The following is a 24882-nucleotide window of genomic DNA, read 5'->3' as shown; positions in this document are numbered from 1 at the left end:
ACTTTCATTCTTCCATTCACTTCTCCATTTCTGTTTTCCAACTCTTAAAACACAGGAACAAGGAGGTATCCAATGACATAGAAAGTAATGTTGTTTAACATGGGTATTTTTATACCCAAATTATAATTAACCCATGAAATTCACAGCTTCTCTGTGGCCAAGGACACAGCATGACTCAAAGCGTGGTTAGACTTCAGCATAGCTTATAATACTGCAAGTTGTATGAGAGATTATGAAGATAATGTAAACTCTTCTCCAAGGAAAGAAAACAGCTCCCTGGTGAGAATAAGAAGCAGAAGGAGCACATGCTTGCTCACATAAGCACCACAACTAAAGCATAAAAGCTGCTTCCTTATTGTTCCCTGCACATGGTAGCTCTGCAGCTATCAGTGTCCTGTGAGAAGAATGCAACATTATGCTTCATATCTACACACTCCTGTTACCACCTCTCTCTTTATATGAAACAATTCTCAATCCCTTTCAAAGTGTTGCATTAAAAAAATATGACTTAGGCCACAGAATATGATGAGACAAATAAAAATCAACACCTGTATGTGTTTTGAATTTCCAGGTCACAGTTGAATCCCACTTTCTCTGTTAACCACATTTCTCAAAAATGAAATCTGAGATTCACACATAATCATTGGATTGCAGGGGCTGCAGACTTCAGAAGTATACTTGATACTTGATCCAGAGAGTGGGCCACATTGCATATAAACTACCATCAAAATTTTTACCTGGAGAGCTCCCCATATACATGTGCCAAGGAGAGAAGGGGACAGAAGGAGACTGAACTCCCTCTTTCCATACTGGTGTGAATTTATTTAGCTGTAGAGAAGTTTACCGCTGGGTGGTTCTTATTTTCTAAAGAATTTAGGATTATAAAACAGTTTAGCAAGTAAATATCTCACGAACTTTCTGATGGGGAGCTGAAGGCATTTTCTTTCCTGGTGTCTTTGTATGAAGAAAGCTCTCATGAGCTAGTACCACCACTTACACTGCTGCAGGTACCAGAACAGGGAGAGAGCACCCTGCCTGTACATGTCGCTACAAGCTTTGAGACTGGCTGGGAAGTTCACTACAGCTCACACCACCTCTGAAAATGTAGGCATGTCTCAGGCTTGGCATCTAACTCAGGTCAAATTCAGTCTTGAATCTGGTTGCAACAGACAAGAGTGGTGAACCCACATGAACTCGGAAAAATATTCCTCCTCATCTCTGATTGTGAGCAAACTTGTTGGCTTGCACAGCTCTAGCAAGTGCCCATAGGGTATAGGTATTTTTAGACACTGGCTTACATGGAGTATTAGCTAATATACAGGTATACTTAAGCAGACCTGTCTGAGAGAGCTCAGATCTAGGAAACTGCCTCATCTATTTGTACAGAAAGAGATCTGTATCCAAGTTCAAACTGGAGATGAAGTTCCCCTATTATAAAGTAAGCTGAGCATTGTACAGACTCATTTTTTAACTCAGGCAAACATGGGCACACAAACATCCCTTGTATTTATTGAAAGCTGGCAGTAAAGTGGCTAGAGTTGATAACTCACAAGGGCTGAACCCAGCAGGGAAGACTTCAACAGCATGTCCTTGTACAGAAAATTTCCCTTCCAGATTCCTACCTCTCCAAACAGTTTGGACAGATCCTTCTCTGAATAAAATGATGTTCCCACACCCCTCCCCTGCTCTGGGCTGGGGTCTCAACCTTTACTGGTAAGATGAAATCTTTTGAGAATAAGCAGGCTCCTGCTGATAAAGAAGTTCTAACTGATAAAGAGTTCATTCTGGGTTAAAAGGTTAGCAAACAGCTATGTTCATCCTTCTGTCACAATAGATTCTACCTGTGTGAGGTGTCTTCCCATCTCTCTAAAATACGTCAGGAAAGGAACTGACTGAGCAGCACTCTAAACTGTCCTGCCATGGACTCTGACCAGTTTATGCTTTAAAATGGGATTCTAACTGTTTGTTTACAGAAAAAAAAAGATGACAAACAGATTTAAACATCACTTAACCACAGCATTCTGAATGCAGAGCAAAACGCCTGTGTTTATTGGACTATTTCTCTCTAAACAAAGGCAGAAAGCATTTAGAGAACAAAACATCAAGAGCAACAAAAAATGGCTCTTAGCAAGCAGTGATCTGGACAAATGTGCCCTGGAAAACTTCTTTCTCACCACAACATAAGAACATCTTTTACAGAACTTTTTATTTATTCTTGCATGTGCCTATCTTCATTTAATAGATAGCTTCCATAGACTGAACTGAAGCTACGTCTGTAGAAAGCATCTGACCAGCAGATCCTCTCTTTCCAGTGTGCTGCATGTTGATGCCCCCACTGCACAGAAAAGCTTTACAAAAATTCTGGGAACTATGACATAGTATAATTGTTGCCACCAGTGTCTCATCTCCAGAGAAGGACGGGAATTCAGGCTGTGGGCTCAAATGCAAGGATCATGGAGTCCAAAAGCTATTGCTCATCCTCATCTCAGGTACGGAATGAAATAAATAACTTTCAGGATTTCTGGCCATCCTGAAACCTGACAGTGTCTGTGATCTAGATTCACAACCAAAATTTAGAAAACCAGCTCTTTTCTCCATTCAGAAAACCAAACAAGCTTATGTCCTCAAGTCATCCTGTATCCCAAGCCCAAGAGGCTGATAACCTATGCACAATCAGTCGCTGAGAAGCAGATGGGAACAACAGAGAACACATGGATGCTTATCCAAATCAAACTTCATCATAAATACCTCTGTCAGTGTGTAACCTGCAACTGTAAAACTCACTACCAGGTAAATTGCACATGGTTTCACTTTGCAGCTTCTTCAAACTCATTCATGGATGAAAATCTGTAACCAATTTACCTTCAGCCTCCAGTATACAACTAAAATCCTCAATCTATATGAAACATAACTTATACCTTCAGTAGCCAAGCATATGGTTGGGGATCTAAGTTCTAGAAAAAACTGAACCTGACTTGTTGTGCTTGGGGAAAAGATGGCATTTAGCTCCAATTTGCAAAAATGGATAAAACATCTCAGAAAATCAGCTAGCCTTCTAGAAAACATTAAGGGATGAATGCTCCCTTCCCTGACCCGCAACTCTGAAGGCAGAAAGGGGAAACTGCGAGACTGATTACGCGATGATGGAGCAACTGTGGGGAGTAGAAGGGTAACATTCAGAAAGGACCTAAGAAAAGAGAGAGAGTGAATTTCTTTGTTTTCAGCTCCTAAATGGTTAAAACTGCAACTTGCAAGGAGCAGGCTACCAGTCCCCTTCAGTAAGCACATATCCTCACAACATTCATCAAAGGACTAAAACAGAGAAATTAAATACTTGCCTGCAAGCTGAGAAACACCACAGGAACATATTTGTCCCATTAATCACACACTGCCAGGACATGCAGTAAGAGCCATCAGTGTCTTAAAGACTGTCAGCTTTCAAACATCAAGCATGAATCTAATGATTACAAGAATGGTCTCACTGAGAAATCACCAGCGCAGGAGGTGGTACTGCTCAGACTATGTGCTACAAGCAGTGGTCACCAGTGGTACTGCTCAGACTATGTGCTACAGGCAGTAGTCACCAACAACGTAACAAATGCACAGCCACTATTACTTCTCCATAGCACTTCTAGCTGAAGAGAACAGGAAAACAATCTGCTATAAAAGCAAATCCAAGCTCCACCATATTTTATCTAAAGGTGGATTACTCTTAGCAATACAAGCTATATGACACTAATGACTCCCTCCAGAACTTTCTTTTTGATATCCCAGGTGGCCTTATCTTCTATAAAGCCATCTAATTCTATTTTGAATCCATTTATTATTTTTGTTTTGAGATCTTGTGGCACTGAGTTTCATAATTTAATTGTGCACTGCATTAAACACTTTTTCTATTGGTTCAAACCCCATGTTTGTGCATTGTTCAAATCCTCCATACATTTGCAATTTTATGCATCAGACTTTCCTGAAATCTTCTCTTTTCCAAGACCCTTTTCAAAGTAATTTTTTGAGGAAAGTGCTTAAGTTGGGTAGATTTTCAATCTCAATTGCTTATACAACCTCTAGAATACAAGACTAATTTAGGGCAGAGCTTGTATTAAAAATTCTGCTCTGAACTTGAAAAAACAGACAGCAAATCCCATGAGAAGCTTTACCCTGCTCACTTGCAAATGTCACAGAAGTAATTTCTACTTGTATTTTTTCTGTATTTGCTGTCTGGTTGAGCAGGGGCACCAAGAAGGATTCTTGCTCAGCTGTCTGTCATTCTCCAGCTCTGGATGCCTGTTCTTTGGTGCCCAGGACTGTCCACACTAACAAAGCAATCATTCACTTGATGTCAAACTGCATCATCATTTAGTAGCCACTGGAACTAAATTGGTTAATGACAACTAGAGATATGGCATTGTAGTACAGAACTTGTGCTGCTGCCTGGGGCTTCTAAAACCAGCAGCAGGTGACTTGCCCCTCTGACAATATAGTGACGCAATACTCTGAAAATACCCCATTTCTGCTCTGCCATGACCAGGCTACTGCATAGTTTCCACTCAGAGCCCAGAAAAGCTTGGGCAGTGGTACTGGATGTCACTTAAAGCCTTTAGCCAGCAGCTTTAAAGATGAAATATATGCAATTGGTGTGAAGGTTAGGAATTTTATATGGAACTTGAACAGCCATCTGACTTCTAAAGGTAGGATCTTCAAAAGTTAGTAAGGCATACCTTTTGCCCTTGACATGCTTTAGTTTTTACACCATTCCATCAAGAATTTACACAACACTGATAAGATCCACTCTGAAACTTCTCCAGGCTAAACAATCCCAGACTTCTCAGCTTCTCTTGGTATTTCACTTGCCACAATCCTTTAATCATCTTAGTGGGCTTTTGCTAGAATCACTCCAGTAAGGCCACGTCCTTCTTGTCCTGAGGAGCCAAGAATTGGGCAAAGCACTCCAGATGTGGTCTCATAAGTGCTGAGGGGAAGGCCTACCTCCCTCAACCTGCTGGCAATGCTCTTCCCAATGCAGCCCAGGAATCTGTTGGCATTCTTTGCCACGAGGGTGCATTGCTGGCTCACACTCAACTTGCTGTTCAACATTATCCCAGGTGCTTCTCTGCAAAGCTGCTTTCCAGCTGGTCAGCTCCCAGTATGTACTGGGAGAGAAGAGGGGTTCAGGAGATTTCATTTTAAGCGTTACTTCCTCCAAGCTCAAGAACAGTCCTCCCTACCATGTACAGGAAACCAAACAAGGTGGCAGGAAGCCCACACAGATGAACAAAGTTGCTTATATTTATCCAACCCCAGATACAGGACTTTGCCTTCCTCTCTGTTAACTTCATGGGGCTTCTGTCCACTCATTTCTCCAGCCATTAAGGCCCCTCTGAATGATGGCACAACCTTCTGATGCACCAACCATTCCTCCCAATACTGTCTGCAAGCTCGCTGAGGGTGTACTGTGTCCCATTATCCAGGACCTTCATGAAGTTGTTAAACAGTACTCACCCCAGTATCAGCCCCTGGAGTGTACCACTAATGACTGGCCTTCAGACAGACATTGGGCTGCTGATCACAATCGTTTGAGAGCAGCACTTTAGCCAGGTTTCAATACACCTTAATGTCTATTTATCTGATCTGCACTTTATGAATTTTTAAATGAGGGCATTACAGGAGACAGCGCTAAAGGCCTTCCTGAAGTCAAGACAAACAATAATCACTGCTGCTCCCTCATCCACCACTTCATTGTAAAAAGCTACCATGTTGGTCAAACATGACTCCCCCTTCATAAATCTATGCTGACTACTCCCAGTCACCTTTTTCACTTTTATATGTTTGGAAATGATTTCTGGGTTTGTTCAAAAACCACCTTCCCAGCAACAGAAGTGAGGCTGACCAACATGTATTTCCCCAGGTGCTCCTTCCTGCCCTTGAATATAGGAGTCTTCAGGGAGCTCCCCTATCACCATGTTTGTTCAAAAATCACCAGGTCTCTGGCTTCTTTCAGTAGCAAGCCCATATTTTCCCTGGTCTTTGAGTTTTTGTTGATATGCCTGAAGAAGCCTTCCTTGCTGCCCTTCACAGCCTCCACCAGATTCAACTCCAGGGGGGCTTTAGCTCCTACTTCTTGTAGACTTCTTTTTTTAGGTATGGACTCTGCCAAGAGCTACTTTTCATCCATGCAGGCCTTCTGCCACCTTTGCTTGGTTTCCTGAATATGGGGGAGGACTGTTCCAGAGCTTGGAGTAAGGAATCCTTGAAAAAAGACCTTCTGGACCCTTCTCTTCAGGACCATACCGCTAAGAATTCTTTCAAGCATATCTCTAAGAAAGCCAAAGTTTGCTCTCCTGAGGTCCACAGTTGACATCCTTGTATTTGCCTTGTTGAAAGATGCTTTCAGAATGGTTCTTTCGCAGATACTCATTGTGACCTCAGGCAAGTTTCTTGATTGCTCAATACCTCAGATTCCTCCTGTACAAAAAAAAAAAAAGGTGGGCAATAGCCTTTCCCTACCTCAAGGCTGCTTCGTGATGGCAATAGATGTTGGTCATAAAGCAGTAATATAAGCCCCAGATATACCTGATAGAGGTAACTTAGAAAAAAATAATTGGATCAGATCTCAGAAACAGATCTTAAAACTTTCTCTGTTGTAAGCAGTTTTGCCAGCAAGATCCACTCCCAACTTACTTTAATTCTACTTTGGGTCAGTTTGCCCTTTGTGATACCTTTGCTTGGGGTAAGGCTAACCAGCACCTCGTCACAGGTGATTCGTGTATCCCGTAGTCTTGGACGCATATCTAAACTCATAAACCCCATCATCTTTCTCTTCCTTTGGTTGGTCATATCTCCCAGCATGAGACAACACTGAAGAGCAAACACTGATAAGCTGCATCACGTGCCAGCTATCTCTGTGTAGAGACAATGGCACATATCAGGCACAACAAACGCTCAGCATCACTCCCCACACACCTGTGGGAGCCTGGCACAAGGGAAGCTCACCCTGCCACCAAGAGAAGGGGCTGCTCTTGGCCTGGTCAGGAATCCTACTTGAGTTTGTCACTCTGGGAGGCCCTCTGGCAAGACATGGAGCAGAAACCTCCTCCCTGCCTTCATACTGGGCAGGTAACTGAAGTCATCTCCCTCTTCTTCGTTACTGTGATATCTTAGTGTCTTAAATTCACTGATACGATTCTATGCTCATGATGCTCTTGCTGGAAAATCCCCATCTTACAACTGGAGAAATTAAACCTCAGATTCCCAAGACTTAACATCATACATTAGCTCCTAAACAGTCTGGCATTCTAGTGGACATAAAACTAATACCAGTATCTGACCCTTCTAAACACTCATGTTTTGCTCTCATGCAGATGTTGCCTGAAAGGCATCACCATTTAGCCAGGTATTAAATTACACCCCAGAGACTTGTCCCCTAGCTTGCAGCTCTGCCCTAATACAAGACATAGTCTGCTCAGGGCCCTGGCTGCCAGCAGAAACGTTCTGTGCATTGTTTCACTGGCAAGAGAAGAAAGAATCCACACATCATGTATTATATAAATGAAGAAGAGGACTTGACTTAATTCTGTGTAGAGTGGCTTCATCAGTGGGCATTTCTTTAGAGCCAGCCAGTTCAACAGTGACTATTCCTCCCAAATGGAGAAACCACTCCTGGAGCTCTTGCAGGAAAAATTACTTTGTCACAGGGTAAAACTTCCTGCGTTTGCCTAAGGGAAGCACATCCCTTCCAACTTCTTCACCTCCCCTCTATCACAAGGAGCTGATAAAAGCTTGGGATGAGGAGAAGGAAAAATTAGTACAAGGAGAAAGAAAGCAGCTGTGACATGCATTTCTGGCAAAGGAGCAAGGAACTGCTCATGGCAAGAAAGAATATGTAAACAGAACAAAACAAACATAGCACAAGATTAACACAGAATGATTCTGTCCCCATGTAGTGCTGGTCGTGCTGGGCTGCTAGAAAGAGTTATGCTGCTCAGTTTTCAACTCGGGCACCAAAAAAACTCAGCTTTTTACCTCATGGCCAAAAAAAAAAAATCAGTCTTAGACATAGTATGGTTTACATCTGATGCAAGTCAAAACTGAGGAAAGCATGCCAACTGAGAGGCGAACAGATGGAAAACAGTTTCCTTAAGGAAAGTAGAAGTACAGCTCCACTGTATATGGAGAGTGAGAAATTACGTCCTCTCCCCCCAGCTACACCAAACATGTCCAATGCATCCACATTCAGAGGACACTGGCAGGATCATTCTCACCCAAGCTTATGGCCACAAACCCTTTGCATGTAGCACTATGGCACTGCTATAAGCACTCCATATTAAAAAGCAGCTGCAGAACAGCATGACTGCAGGGACTTCTCAAATAAACTTTCACTGGTGAAAGCTCAGGGCAAAACTTGTTCATCATGGAGGTGAGAAGGGTCATGGGGAACAGTTTTAATCACCCTCTGTCAGAGTGTGCTCCAAAGCTCACTTTTACCAAGCCACTGTGACAAATTTTGCTCTTAAAGGCATAATCAAAATATACCGAGCATTCTCAAATCTCAGTTTCCAAAATCTGCTTGAATGAGATCGACTAGACTCAAGAATTCAGGAGCCTGAAACCCAGGAAAACTTGTTAGAAATGATTTTCCCCATAAACAAGACAGCTCTTCTTCAAAAGACTTAGGAACTTTAGGATTTTATTTTAAGGCCACATTTGAAGTGTATTTCAAAGCACACATTCCATATGGCTTTTAAGCATGAATGTGTCTCCTGTTAATAATTTGGGATCTTTTTTCAGGATCTTCAGCAGCTTTGGGGAGTTTTCTGTTTTATTTTGAGAAGCCTTTGCTCTTCACCTTTAAAAACAGTTCATGTGCCCACATCAACATGTAAGGAGAAACCCTCAACTTTTTTGATTTATGTTTTTTCAGTACATCAGGGAAGATTAAAGTGTGGCTAAGCCTCCCCTTTTATCTTGGCAAAATTAATTTTTACACCATATCAACCTTCTCCAGGGCTGGATATTTACATATTAATAATGAAGCCTGCTTTTTAATTCCTTTCCTCGCTCCTTTAGCTTCATATATAAAAAATGTCGATAGATAAGACTTGGCTCTCAAATTAGTGGTGGTAGCACAGCAGAGTTCAAATTACTCAATTAAAACACCGAGACAGCTATGTTTACTGTCCTCCCACGTTTGAGGTAAGCTGGGATTTCACTCAGAGAAATTGTCCTGCTCTGATTCTGACAGAAGGAAGAGTAGGTTTGATCATGTCCCCAAACTGGATAAAACCATTTGGAAATAATGGTTTGAAATCCTTAATTCCTAGTTATTGATATTCCTATAAATTCTTTGTAAAATGCAAAGAGACTGAGGGTGCAGCTCCATGGTATCATAGAATCACAGAATGGTTTGGGTTGGAAGAGATCTTAAAGCTCATCTAGTTCCAACCCCCCTTGCCATGGGTGAAGACACGTTCCACTAGACCAGACTGCTCAAAGCCCTGTCCATCCTGGCTTTGAACACTTCCATAGATGGGGCAGCCACAGCTTCTCTGTGCAATCTATGCCAGTACCTCATCACCCTCATAGTGAAGAATTTTTTCTTAGTATCTCACCTAAATCACCCCTTTGTCAGTTTAAGTTCATTCTCCCTTCTACTGTCCCTGCAAACCCTTGTAAAAAGACCCTCTCCTTTTCTTTAAGGCCCCTTTTAGGTACTGGAAAGCTGCTATAAGGTCTCCGCAGAGTCTTCTCCAGGCTGAATAAGCCCAGCTCTCTCAGTCTGTCTTCTCCAGAACACTGATCATCTTTATGGCCTCCTCTGGACTTCCTTGAGCAGGTCCATGTCCTTGCATTTGTGGCCCCCAAGCTGATTGCAGTACAGCAGGTGTGGTCTCACGAGAGCAGAATAGAGTCAATTAATGGGTGGGTTGCAATCAGAATGAACAAGCATGCTCTCTTCCACCCCATCATCTCTCCCCACTGTCCTCATTTTGTTGGAGCTAGTCCTGCAGTGCATGGTTAGCAGAGCCAGGGAGACAACCTACCTACAAACTAATCTTCCAAACTAATCCCACCCCCACCCCCCTACTTTTAATGCGAGGTCATTTCCTACTGCACAGCTGCATAACCTCTAGAGCTAGCAGAATGAAATGTGGGAGCACGTGGTTGCAAGGTGGGAAAAGATGAATCCTGACAGCAGTTAGCACTTCAGTCAGCTCAGAGAAGCAATGAAACCAGAGAATAGGAATCTGCTAATGCAGCTTGCACTATAAAGCAGACATAGCCAAACTAGCTTTAGACTGATGCATTTGAACATTAGGGCAGCAAGCACAGGCCGGGCTGACCACTCAGGATGTGCCCATGTTCTTAGCTAGATATCTTCCCACAGAGGAAAAACATCAATATACAATCACAGTTCTTTCCAACACTGCAAATGCCATTGCTTCTCCTCTACAGGGCTTAAGCCAGCTCTCACCAACAGCTGGAGCAACCATTACACTGACATTGATAGAACCAGATGAAAACTGCAGTATGTGAAAATAGCAACAAACAGCAGCTGCTGTATTCCCCCTCTGTGCTGCTGTATCCCCCCCTTCATTGCCCAGTTACCTCATTCTCACGATTTTTTTTTTTTTTTTTGGTATCCTGCAAAACCCCAGTTCCTGGAATCAAATGTAGAAGTAAGCTTCTGTTTAAAGGCAAACCAGATTATTACCTGACAGCTGCAGGGAAGTTCAGAGGTATAGAAAAAGAACAGATTAATTAGGACAATGCTGTCCCCATAAAGAAACAAACATCAAAAAAGAAATCCATCCCTACCTTCATGCTGTCCTCATGGTTTTGTTTTTAAAATCTTAGGATTTTTAATTATTTAGTATTTTAATACTTGAGAAAAGATGCTTGCTCTGGAACTATTCCAAGAGACTGACAAAACATGAACAAAAAAGAAGCTGATACTAGCAGCGCTGACAAAATCATGCCCTAGAGAACGATGCTGTTGTGGGAATGAGTACTATTCGTCATGACTGAATGTCTTCTTCTTCCTCACAGTATTTCTTTGATGCACACAGCAAAGCTGTAAAATACTCTAAGGTCCACTACACATGGGCACAGAAATACTGAGTCTGATATGCTACGACTTATGATGGAGTGCAAGAAGGCCCTGCACTGAGCTCAGAGTCTAAAAGACCTTTCACTGTGGACTCAACTTCAGAAAGAAAACAAAACAAACACATACTAATTTTTGAGGAGAAATCACGGTAGACCAGTTTCTACTAGTGAGAAGAGCTGCTTTTGCACGCAGCACAAAAGTATTACATGCAACCTCGCAGAATCAGGTATGAGCTGCCTTTTGTACATACACTCTGCTAAGTGAAAGAAGGACCTAGGAAAGAATTACATCATCAATAGAGACTGTATCCCCTCCAGATAAACCAAATTAGAGACTCAAAATCATAAGAGTCACTTTAAAAGAAAAAACAAAACAAAACAAGCCTTGGCCAAAAAACATCAGAAAACCCCAACCAACGTAAAAGTTACTGACAAACACTGGGTCTTCTTAGTGACCTTGTGGTATTTCAGCCTCCCTCAATTGCACCAAGGTCACTTTTTCCCCTCCATAGATCCAGGAAAACTAGTAACTTCATTTCAACAGAAGTAATTGTGTTACCTAACCTTTATCTGGCACTTTTTTATCTGTACCTCTCAAAAGAGGTTGATGTCACTATCTGCAGATGATAGCACTATTTAAATGAACTCCATTAGCAGCACACAAGTCACTTCAAAGCATCGAGTGTCCAGTACCAAGAGAGTAGCTGCTGTCACCAATAACATACCCAGAAGAAAACATCCATGAATCCCTCTATGCTAAACCACAAAAACACCTCCTATCTACTCTACTGACTTAACAACTTGAAGATTGTGGTATAGTATGAACACTGAGTCTGGATTTTTTTTGTGCATTTTAACTACAGGAATTGTCAACAGCTGTATTATCCTACAGGTGTTCACTCAGCCTCACCCTACTGTTCTTCCTCAGGCTACACCCCACTGAAGCCAGTGGAAGCTTTGTCTTCTCAACTGAGCCCTACATTAGCCAGATGAAAAATTTTGCTGCCCCTGGTTCTATAGAGGATAAAGGTGGTCATCTGCCCTTGTGGTAGAAAGCTGAGATAACTAGGCACACTCCTTTATGTCCATAAGGATAAGAAAGTTCCACAGAATAGTTCATAATGAGCTGTAAAAAAACTGAGTACTAACAATAATGATATGCTTATTATCACCACCTGTTTCTGAGTCAGTTATGTATTCTGAATGTGCCCTCCCTTCCCAGTTCCTTCCATTGCCTGGCAAAAAAAAACAATACAATCCCCTTGCTGCAAAACACTTCAGACAATCAAGAGCTTATCTAGGCATCTCAGTGATTTTAAAGTGTTACACATATCCTAGTATCACAAGAATATGTTTTACCTTGAGGCAAATGTTTTAATTTATGTGCATGTGAGCTATTTGCAATACCTCCACCAAATGGAGCCCATATAACCCGTCGGATGGCTTTCACCCAATCTTCCATTTCATTCTGGGAATTAGCCATGAGCAGGAAAGCCTCATGATTGACAGGCATCTTTTCCCGGTCCCCTGCACCACCTGAAAGATAGAATAGAAAACTCTTTTAACATCTAGTCCAGAAGAGAGCAACCAGTGTTTAAAACCACCAAAAGTCTGGGTCAAAATGATCAAATTGTTGTTTTAAATAAGCAGTTTTACACGCAATTCCTACTCATGCGCTGCAGCACTCGCAAAGTACAGGCTGGTAGAAGATTAGAGCAGAAGTGAAAAATGTGCATTTTTCCAGTGCAGGAACCTGAGGATGTTGTACCTGCTTGTCCCAGCAATAAGCAAAGTGAAAGCACAGACTATAAGACTCTACAGCAAGAGGAATAAATGAATTCCACATACCTACTCTGAGGTATTGAGAAATTACTACCCGAAAAGGGGACTAAATTAATTGCAAAACAATCTACTGCTTAGGATGCAGAAGTCACAAGATCATCTACTTCCCCCAAGCCCCTGAGGATTTCTAGTCTCAATATTAAAAAAAAAACAAAACAACAACAAAAAAAACAATCCCCCCCCCCCCCCCAAACACAAACAAAACAAACCAAAAAACAAAGCAAAACAAAACAAAACAAAACAAAACAAAAACCCAAACCCCTTCATTCTGATTTTGGATCCCATCCAAAATCCCAGCTCAGAAGGAGCATTTTTAACAGGAGTTAAGACGACCATATGAATCTGACTCTCCTAAATGAAATAACTTTAGGATGCAATATCTCAGGGAAGTACTGACCAGAATATCAAACACACGGAGTATCAAATGCATTCAAACTCTCATATGTATCTGTCACTTGTGGATACTCCAAGACTTGAAACATTTTCACCTTTCTCCCATTTTCATTTTAGGTCAGCACCCAACTTCAGTAAGTTTAAATCTTCCTCTTGCCCCTTGTTTTTTGTTCCAGAACTGGATAAAATCTAAGAAGGACCACATAAACAAATAAAAGCTTTATTAAAGCAGTCTCTGTATAAAAAGGCTACTGATCTTGCCCAACACAGCAGCTGCATCACTAGCAGCCTGAAGCTTCTCCATCACCATGGAAACTGCCTTTGGCTTTGCTAAGGAGATAACATCTTAGCTGTTGTGTCACTGTCATTTCCACAGTTACATGGCTTTCGGTACCTACTGGCAAGCTAAAGCCGTGCTGAGCAGCTGAGATTGCCTGTCCATGAAATTCAGAGATAAAAGCAGGATGACAGTATATGGAGGTTTCTGCAGAACTGATTTAGCGTATACATAACCTGTTCCTCCTAAATCCTTGGAAATCTAGGGAAAGGAGCAAGCTGGGAGCTGCCTGCAAGTCAAAGAAATACTTTTTCTTGCTATTGTTTCCTAGCCTAGACATGCTTAAGATACACTGATTTGCAAAGCAAACGGGTAAACTGAGATGTGTTGGGAAGGATTTAGTAGCTCTTGAGAAGCAATTCACTGAACTGGGAACCTGAGGCAGTCTTTCAGTAACAAAGAGAGACAACAGCCTCGTGGGACTAGGCATGCAGGTTAAGAAGCAAAAGCTTTTTCGCTTCAGGTATCAAAATTCTGCTTCTTTCCTTATAGCATTCTCTTGGACAGTCTTCCAATTTGAATTTACTGAATTATTCATATTCACGAAGATATATGAAGCAGAACAGCTCCCTATCTCAAGGCTAGGATGCCAGCATCTGAACAGATCAATGTGCCACTATATAATCCAAGAAGGACATACTTCATCCTTTGCATACAGAACTTCACATACAGAGCAGGAAATTACAGTATGTGAAACTCCTGTCACAGCTTAATTCTTTTACTAACATATTCAGCCTCACAGTGAAAGCAGCGGTCATGAGGTCTAACTCTTGTACTTTACCTGGCAGACATATTCCCTTGTCCTTCTACAAAAATTATCTCATGGGAGATCTCATTGCAAGGAAAAGACTTTTCATAATCCTCAGCACGCATCAGAAATGGCTTCAGGATCTGGCATCTGGTGGAGAGATGGCCTTGAGCTCAAGCTAGTTTTTCAAAGGAATCATAGAAACAACCAGGTTGGAAAAGACCTTTATGATCATCAAGTCCAACCCCTACTCCAGGACTGCCAAGACCACCGCTAAACCCATGTCACTGAGGGCCTCATCTACATGGTTTTTAAATGCTTCCAGGAACGGTGATTCCACCACTTCCCTGGGCAGCCTGTTCTAATGCCTGATCACCCTCTCTGTGAAGAAATTTTTCCTAATATCCAATCTAAACCTCTCATGGCGCAGCTTGAGGCTGTCTCCTCTTGTCCTACCAAATGAAACAGTCTCAAAAAACCTCACAACACCAGCAAACAACTGATCTTAATCAAAGTAAACACAGATCTTATTTTTCAATTTAAAGGTACCCAGCTGAAATCTTGCCCACCCAAGCCAAAAAAGCTTGGGTGGGCAAAAAAGAGACCAGAATCTTAGCTTCAAATTATTTCCAGAAAAAGACTGCAAAGTTAGTCAGAACAGCTGGATCAACCCATACAAAAATTACTATATGAAGCATAATAAGCATAGAATGATGAAGAGGATTTTTTTACAGGACTTTTGCAGCAGCGGTGTCTCAGCATCTTCCCACTGAATCACTGTAGCACAGGGACCTGACTACAACTCCCCTTCCCTTAAGATGTTACTTTGGACCAGCCAGCTGCCTTCTAAATCTTCGAGGACATTTAGGAGGAAAAAAACCCCCAAACATTTATACTTCTATTTGAATCTGTATAAAGTAAAAACAGGATGGGAAAAAAGATTCCTGTACATGCTAGACCTGAGACTTTGCCAGAAACTACATACAGCTCCTCTGTGGTTGGCTTTCCCCACTGAAGCTTTAACTAGGAGCAAGGTCATGACCCTACAAGCTGCCTGTGGGAGAATCAGTAGTGACTATTCACGTAAGTACAAGCAAATAAAGACAACTCCACACACAGAGGCTAGCTTAGAAAGAAGAATGCACTTCAGAATTGCTTCTTAGAGAAAGCCTCATAGGTTAACATAACATGACTATGAAGTAGCAGAGAAGGCAGCCCCCCCCCCCCAAACTATTTGAAAAACCCCAACATTTTATTCATGTTCCTTTCTGCACATAGATGGCTCCTTTCACCACATCCTTGAGGCACGTTGATCCTTTGTGCTATTGTAACATTCAACAGGTCTTGAGTCTTAGTCACCACAAGAATGAGAAATGACTAAATTCAAACACTTAAAATTTTTTAAAACAAACAAAGAAACAATGCCACATACACCTTCTTCAGAAAGTCCAGAATTTTACCTTAAGTTCACAGATGTTTTCTTTTCTGACTTTAGATCCAAACCAGGATCTTGTTACGGGTTTCAGATTTGAGTTGCAATGCAACCCTGTATCAGTTCAAACACCCTAGTCTTTAGGAATTGTTTTGGGAAAGCAATTGTAAACCTTCCAGCCTAGAAACACTCGAATATGGAACTTAGTTTTGCCTCTCACAGCAGTATGAAGTTTGCATTCGGATACTGCAATCAAATCTCTTCTCTGCTACTAATAGAGCTCCAGCCCTTACTCTGGTTGCTTTCAGACTCCAATCATGAAGTGCACAAGTGCTTCTTCTACTGTGTGAATCAAACAGTGCTCTGGCTGCTCAGCACTGTGGTAGGGAAAAACGCTCTGCTAATGGTTCTAGACACAGACAAGGGCTTTTCATTGCCTTGAACAGAAGTTTTCACTCCTCCTTAATCAAGTGCCCATACAAACAAGACTGGCCTTTAGAGACCAACTCAGGATTGTCACAGGCAAACATTCCAGTCCTTCTGCTCAAGGCCACTTTCATCTCCAGATCACAGGAAAAATAGAGCTGTCTGCAAACACAGAGCACAAGCACCTTGATAGATGTAGGGGGCTCAACTTTGCAGATGAATAGTTCGCCTGCTTCAGCACTAACCCATGACCGGGGATCCTGCACTGAATCACCTGCTCTGATGCAGATTTTCAGTGCACATTGGGCAAAATGTACTGGATTCCATCCCAATCCACAAAGCAAGCTGTCGGTACTACCTGCCTCCCTCCCAGATGTACAGAAACCAAGCAGCTTCAAGACTGGGAAAGGTGACAGCAACCATACAACTATATACAGTAAATGTAACAGCCTAGAAAGATTAAGGGACTTGTTTTGTTAATGACACCATCAAAAGGGCTACAGATCCCATCTGACTTCAATGCTTTGCCACCCCACTCTCAAGATAGCTTTGTCAAGTTGCTTTACATACACTGGTAGGTATCTTTGCCTTGAAGGAACAACATACCTGCAGGCCCCTAGCTGCATTGCACGAATGCTCTTTCTTCCAGGCCCAGACTAGTTAAAGCTGGCAGAATTGCTCTCATATGCCATCTGCTTATGTGGTTTGTGCAACTGCTTTTCATGTGGCCTTGGAGCCATCTGCTGCTGATGTCAGCTGTACAGTGTTCACCTCAAGAGTAACACACCACATCCTAGCAGCAGTCCTCCTTTCAGCTCTCCCCCATACCCCACAACAGGGAAGATGAAATACTAAAACACTGGGGCTGAGTGACTTGCTGAAGTAACAGCAGCAGGGATCACAATCCACACTTCAAAGACCTATTTACTGAAAACTCTTCCTTTTTTGATCATCCTTAGTCTGGTATGCATTCACTGGAAACTGCAAAGCATAAGGCTGCCATTATGCTGGTTATCTGTCCTGCCCTGGGTCCCCACTTGAAGAACCTTTGCAGTGGCATCTCTCCCTTTATTACAGCTGTTTCCAATGAGGAAACACTGGAATTTTTGTTTGCTTTGAACTTCATTCATAGAAGCTTAATGTTCTTAAGATCAGCATTTGTGAAGCCAGGATCCCCTTTGTATGGCAACAGAAGTTCAGAGGGAACAGGACTGGACTTCCTAGTAGATGTTTCTGCCCCGTTTCATGTAAAAGGAGGAACTTTTCTATTCTCAAAGTTGCTATCAGGTTCTGCTGAAGTTGGCAGCTTCCTTTTTTGTTCATACCATTTCCCTTCCTTCCACCCCCATCTGGTTTGCCTTTCACCCATTTTTTTCATCATTATGGATACTGATGCACTTGTGTATTGTCATTATCTCAACTCTACTGAAAATTTACACAATTACAAATACTTGTATGTGTGTGTATATATTTACATGTTTGCATTGCTTTGGTGTGGATAGTATAGTCGTATTTTCAGTAAGAATGAAATTTAGCTGCCAGTGTGCATGGTGCTGCAGTATGTGGGGAGGCAATGGCAGTTGAAGGCTGAATTATGAAAGGGGTGCCTCGTGGGTAAAGCAAGGTCCACCTGACATGTCTGCCCTCGATACTAAAGCAAGTAGTGACAGGAAGCCTTTAATTGCAGACAAGCAGCAACAAAGATCTTGACAAATGGACAAAACTAGCATCCACAGCTGAAAAGAACATTTGCAATGATTCATGTTTACTGACCTTTTCTCTATGATTGTCTTAAAAGTATCACATTCAAGGCTCTCAGATCTCCCCAGTAATGAAAAAAAGTGAAAAATGAGGTAGATTAATTCTTTCAAGATTAAGGGCAGCTCTATTAGGGGGAAATCTTTCTTTGCACAGCAGGAAAAAAAAGACACCCAAATCAAAAACCCAGTCTTGATCTTTGCATTAAGGAAAAAGACAATAGAAATATTAGTAAGCAAAAGGTCTTTATGACTGCTCTAGAACAGTCGCTTGAAACCTAATTCTGTTTCTTCAGTCATTGCTTTTGATTCTGATTAATGCTGAACCTCTCTCCTGAGGACTGTCCCATGAACCAAAGTTTTCCAAAAGCCTGAATGCTAGGGACAGACCCTTCCTATCATACCTGAATCTTGGGCTAACCTACCATCAGCATGCAGTTTAAACTTTGCTACAACCAGAAACTCCACTGCTTTTCTACTGTTTTTTTCTGGTGATCCTTTAACAGAAGGGGAAACTTGGGGAGTGCAACTGAAAGAAAAAAGTTTTGAATCAAAGTACATTTCTTGTTTCTCAGATCTAGTAGACAACATAATGGCAATTTTTCCTAAAGAAATGTGTACCGTTGTAGGTGAAGGGTATGGAAAGAGTTTGAGGGGATTCTAACATTCACCTTTCATTTGAATGTGTCAATGAGGAAAAGAAAATCTTAAATACCTTTTACTGCACAGAGTAAATTCAGCTTTTAAATTGACACAGTTCAGATTTTCTTATGGCAGGATTTACAGGCATGCACTAAAACCTCATTGACTTTTCCATCAAATATAAATGCCTAATTTCCTTAAATACTTTCAATCCACCAGGTTTAATGATAGTTACAAGCAGAAGATAACATTTTCAAACAAAACTCCTTGCTGAGGATTTTCATGAGCTCCTACATGATTTTGAGATCCCAGATCTTAGACCTCATCCAAGAGAATAAAGCAAATGCAGGCAAACACTCCAAAACCACTGCCAGCTATAAACTAATCCAAAGGCCCTGTGATCTGTTCTCTCCTCACACCTTCTGCGGTTTCAGATGCTACTAAACTGCTTTAAGAAAACACCAACAAAGAGATTAGACCTCAGAATTGTGGTTTCTTAGACAAAAGTTCTGACAAGACTAAACATGAACAGAGGCACTACAGCTTTTCTGTACTGGTACATGGACTACAGAAAACCCTTAAAAACCTAAGGCTAGTACTCTATTTCAGTTGTCAGGACCAAGTGTATGTTAAATACAAGAACTGAAGATTTGGTTTAATCTCTGGCCTTTTATACATAAAAATTTTATCTGGTTAGCTTGACTCTCCTGCCTGGAGCCAGAATCATAGAATGGTCTGGAAAGGACTATAAGATCATCTAGTTCTAACCTCCTTGCCATAGGCAGGGATGCCTCACACTAGACCATGTTGCCCAATGCTCTGTCCAACCTGTCACACTCCTTTTGATGCAGCCCAGGATAGGTTGGCTTTCTGGGCTGCGAGCTCACGCTGCTGGCTCTTGTTCTGTTTCTCACCACCCAGTACTCCAAGTCCTTCTCTGCAGGGCTGCTCTGAATCTCTTCTCTGCCCAACCTGTAGCTGTGCTTGGGATTGCTCCGACCCAGCTGTAGGACCTTACACTTGGCATGGTTAAACTTCATAAGGCTGCCATCAGCCCACCTCACAAGCATGTCGAGGTCCCTCTGGATGGCATTCCTTCCCTCCAGCGTATCAACCAAACCACACAGCTTGGTGTCATCGGCAAACTTGCTGAGGGCGCACTCAATCCCACTGTCCATGTCACCGGCAAAGATGTTAAACAAGACCAGTCCCAACACTGATCCCTGAGGGACACCACTTGTTACTGGTCTCCAGCCGGACATTGAGCCATTGACCACAACTCCTTGTGTGTGCCCATCCAGCCAGTTCTTTATCCACCGAGTGGTCCATCCATCATATTTATTTCTCTCTGTTTTAAAGACAAGGATATCATGCAGGACAGTGCCAAACGCTTTGCACAAGTCCAGTTAGATGAAGTAAACTGCTTTGCCCCTATCCATCACTTCTACAAAACCACAGAAGGCCACCAAATTGGTCAGGCAGGATTTCCCCTTAGTAAAGCCATGCTGGCTGTCACCAACCATCTCACTGTTTTTCATGTGCCTTAGCATGCTTTCCAGGAGAATCTGTTCCATAATCCTTCCAGGCACAGAAGTGAAACTCAGTGGTCAGTAATTTTCCAAGTCTTCCATTTTCCTCTTCTTGAAAATGGGGTTTATATTTCCCTTTTTCCAGTTATCAGGAACTTCACCTGACTGCCACAATTTTTCAAATATGATGACATAGATGCCTTTCTTGATAATGTGTGTGACCTGTATTACTTCAGACTCGCATATTAATTAAACTGAAGAACGGGTTAAGAGTACCAATCACTTCAAATAAACCAAAACCTTGAAAATAAACAAACCCATATTCCAGGTAGGCCACATGCTGGTAAGTGACCACACATCAAGAACTATGACAAACAGAAGAAAATGCAAGATAAGAGGAAGGGAGGAAAACAATTTCAAGTACTCTTAAAGGAAAAGCAAGTAGCATTGCACACAAACTCTACCTTGAACCCCACACTTATAAAACCTGCTTACATATGTTCAGTACTTTGTAATGTTTAGATCTACTTAAGCTGGTTTTTCCATGTGCTTTATCTGCCTTAGGCTGAACTGTGAGAAGCTGCAGTAAAAAAACCTGCTTATTCATTTTTAAGTTACGCTTCTGGCATTAGAAACATATATCGCAATAGCACTCCAACCCTCTTGTAACTCCTTTTTTCCCAATTATTTGAAATTTCAGAGAGGAGATTATTATGCTCCCTAGGATGTGCTGCTCACTATGGCCACAAAGTACAGTTTAACTTGGCTAAAGTGAATTCACAATGTGGGAAAGCCATTTGTACTGTAGCAGCCCAATATTTAGGATTGAGATAAGCCCAGGCATAACATGCACCTGCTAAGCACATTTATTTTTTTTCTCAAGGATGTAGCATCGCTCTTGTACCAACACAGCTCATGCACCATTCCCTCCAGCTTCTGCCCACAATTACTTTGCTTCACAAAAGAAACAGCCATTAACGTTGCCTCCCTAACTAGAGTGGTTTTGGGAGCCTGTAAAACATGCTTCTAGCTCCATACGGTATCCCTATAAGCAAGCTGTATCGCTGTTGTTTGAGTTTTGTATTAGCTTCCATTAGCTAGCAGCAAGAGATGAAGTCTCTCTAACTTGGTCACAGCTAGTTTAGGATGCCAGCAGAACTATTCTAAAGACAAACTGATCAACAATAATTAACATGAGGAGCAACTACTACACCAGCAATTTCTAGGAGCTGTATGACGCCACTTCACCTCTCTGCTACTTGTGTGTTCCACCTTGAGTGTGAAATCTTCAGCACTGATATTCTAATTATGTCCATGATGCCTCAAGGGTTAGACTGTTAAACAAGTGACAGTCTGCTCAACTAAACCCTTGTGGCTCTTGACTCAATAAGGTCTCTTGATAAGGGGTTACAGTGGCGACTGTGTTCACTTCAAAACTTCGATCATAACAGAGATGGTAGCAGCTTCTTTGGTGGAGCTCTCAGCGTGCAACGGCACAGTCACTCCTCTTACCAGCAGTATCTGCTGACAAGCAAAAAATTTAGGGTATAGTGTTGCCTCTGCTAACACTAACTGTTTTGCCTGCCAGGGTAACAGGTATCTGCCATGCTGGCACCACCTTCTCACTGGAAAAACAAAGTTCCTGCTGGAAAAGAACCTGAAGGTGTTGGGAGGCCAGGCATAGCTGTCATTCAGCTTCTTCCATTTGCACAGACTTGAGCTCCAGAGAACACAAACCTTTAGTTCAAAATTGGACTGACATGTCACCAGCTTTTAGGGAGCTGTTCATGAAGTGTTTGTCTTAGAATGACAAAAGGATAACTTCTGTCCCTTTCTAACTGTGTGCTGGAAAAAAACACCCAAACCAACAAAACAGCCATTTCCCCCCCCCCCCCGCAAAAGGCTACCATAACCCTGCAACAAAAATCGAGACTGTGATAGTGACAGCAAGTGGGAATGACAAAGGGGAGAAAGAAAAGGTTGTGTAGCTTTTTCACCCAGCATGTTCTATAGACAACCTTGTAACAACAGCAGGCTGCTTTCCCTTACCCTCCTTTCTTCCACTCTAGACAGCTAACCCCTGCAGTCTTTCCTCAATGCATTTCAGATCTGGAGCGTAACAATGAGCCTAGTCCTTAATCATGATGAAGTGTGGAACTGCCTGAGCTATGCAGAGCTGCTGGTCATTTTTCCCTGCCCTCTGGTTTGTATGGAAAGGAAATGAATTTTTCTCAAGCCAGAAGTTACACACTCAAGGGAGGTGCCTCAGACCAGCCCACTGGTAGAAGCTTTGTGCTTGCCCCTAAAAGGCACACTGCAGAGGCATCTAACTTAAGGCAGCTGTCAGTCTGAGGGTACAAAAAGTTAGAAATATGTATAAAAAAGACTCAGAAAATAGTGGCAAAGCAGGCCACACAGTTCCATGTGGTTCTCCAAAGCAGCAAGTGCTCAACACTTCTGAGGAATGTATCAAATTATATATTCCAACTGTGGTTATGCTTGCATGCTATTATAAGGGAGGAAATTCCTTCCCAACCAAAGATGATGATACTTTGTGCTTTGAAATATCTGAATGAAAATGACTGGATAATTTTTATGCATTACCATGCAACCACAAGCAATTTTCTAATTCTCATAAATTTCTTCAAATCTGTAACACTGAAGACAAGAGATGAGGGAAACTTTAAATCCTGACAAGAAATTACTTACCGCAACATCAGAATGGCAAAGTCTGATCTACTTTTCTTTAATAGTTTCATACTGGAGAGATAATATCCAACTTCTACATTCTTCTGGAAGTGGTGTGCTCACACTTGCCAGGTCTGCTCACCAATGTGAATGAAGTGGTTCTGACGTTTTCTAAAGAAGTCTCTCTACAACTATCTTCTCCTTGCCCCTCATAAACCTTTTTTCTTTCCCCTAGTCCACCATGAAGCCAAAGACACCCTCACTGCATTTTTAAAAGCACCATCTTAGCCAATGCTCCAGTCTTTGAACTAAAGACAATGGAAGTGAAGCCATCAGCTGCTACAGCTTAGGCTGTAGATACCAGAGCTTTTAGCTGAGCCTGTAAAGACTCTGGCTCTCTGTAGTCTGAACACAGAGCTCTACAGAAATTCAAGCCAACCAATTACAAACATTATTATTTTCTTCAGTGAAATGACTGAAGCTTTATAATCACAGTTTTGGCAGCAACAAGTAAATGGGCTATCATCAAAGACTCAACAGTTACTGACTTTGTTTTTACAAAAATGAAGCTATTTGTCGTATTAATGCAGAAAAGGGACTGAAACACAAAAGAATACATAGTGTAGACCTTTGGAAAAATGTTGGCAAATTTGGAGAAAACCCTTGCCAATATTAATGATGAGACAATGTAGATGGAAGTAGTTATCTAAATCCAGACTGAAGAGCTCAGGGATATTCTGATCCAAGTACATAGTTTGTTACAGTTTGCACAAAATAGCAGTTTTATAGCAGTCTCCTCTTGTATCCGGCTATGCATTGGGTAACCAATGAATCTTCTAAACATAACTGTAATACATTGCACTTTTCACTGTAGCAACAGTGCTTTTTGGCAAAAAGGAAAGTTCACACTTTTCCCTTGGGCTTAACACTGCAACTGCTCAGAGCACAGCTGTGGATGGCTAGTGGACTCAAGGTTGTGCTGATGCAAAAAGAAAGAGCCTCAGTTCTTTGTGCTTTAGGACAACTGTCAGTGAATGACTAGCAGAACAATGCTTAGAAAAATCAATTCTATTTCTCTCCACTGATTGGCAATATTCCTCCCAGTTAGCAGCATTATCAAAAAGCCCATACAAGTTCCTTTGAAGTGGTTAATCATTAGCAGATGCAACCTCACTTTTCAAAACCATGCTGATTTAAATCAGATTTAAATAAGAGATTAAAAGTGCCTGTTAGGTAAACAATAACTCATATGGGAGCTGTCTTTAGCTAGTGAACTTGTTCCTACTGAAATTCCAGGGAGTGTTGCACAGAATGTTTTTCTCTGAGACTCAGTGGATTTTGCAGTGGTAGTCTTGTCTGCAGCATTCACTGCTACTATAGCATACTGAATACTACAGATGTACCCTTCCATTCATCCCATCATGATGCTTCTGTATCTCTTCCATGATAAGCCAAAGGCCTGTACATAGGTAGTCTCTTCTGACAAGCTAAGATAGTCAGCTTTACAATGCAGAGGCAGACAATAAAGCTCAGGTGCCTGCCATTAGAGGTCACAGCACAGTTCAGGATGACTGCTTGAGGAAGCACATTTATGATGTGGGACTATTCACAGTCTTCATTGCAAAGCAGAACTGCCTCAAGCATTGCCTCGCAAGATTCCACTCCACAGCTCACAAATCACACCAGCAGAAAAGCAATCAAGTCACTGACCTGTTGCTGTACAGCTCCAGAGAACACAACCTTGCTTCTGACCTGGTATGGACTTTCTTGTCTGTGCATCTCAGTACCTGTGGACCAGGGCAAACTCCAGTAAAGCGACATCACTCCTGCAGAAATCCTTGAACTTCTGCGGGTCATCCTAGGTCTGCATAGCACTGCAGTCTCTGTCCTGGTAGTCTTCCTCCAGAATGGTTAGCTGGCAGACAGGAAATCCTTGTATTTGAAAACCTGGATCAGCAACCTCTTCTCCACTATGCCAGCATAAA

At 41.9% G+C, this 24882-nt stretch overlaps 1 protein-coding gene across 6 annotated transcripts in view; it reads right to left on the bottom strand.

Annotated features, from left to right (window-relative positions):
• ARHGAP22 (Rho GTPase activating protein 22) overlaps positions 1-24882 on the bottom strand; it is a 161521-nt gene that overhangs the window by 25963 nt on the left and 110676 nt on the right. For 5 of the 6 annotated variants that reach the window (XM_057401051.1, XM_057401048.1, XM_057401049.1 and 2 more), the window contains one exon: positions 12463-12639. In XM_057401051.1, coding sequence (XP_057257034.1) covers positions 12463-12639 — 177 coding nt within the window. The remainder of the gene's footprint in view (positions 1-12462; positions 12640-24882) is intronic. The other variant, XM_057401050.1, reaches the window with a different exon arrangement.

Source organism: Pezoporus wallicus, unplaced genomic scaffold (genome assembly GCF_028554395.1).
Source record: "Pezoporus wallicus isolate ANWC-B61680 ecotype Strahan unplaced genomic scaffold, APGP_CSIRO_Pwel_v1 contig_5524, whole genome shotgun sequence".
Lineage (NCBI taxonomy): Eukaryota > Metazoa > Chordata > Aves > Psittaciformes > Psittacidae > Pezoporus > Pezoporus wallicus.
This window is presented reverse-complemented; position numbering and strand designations above follow the sequence as displayed.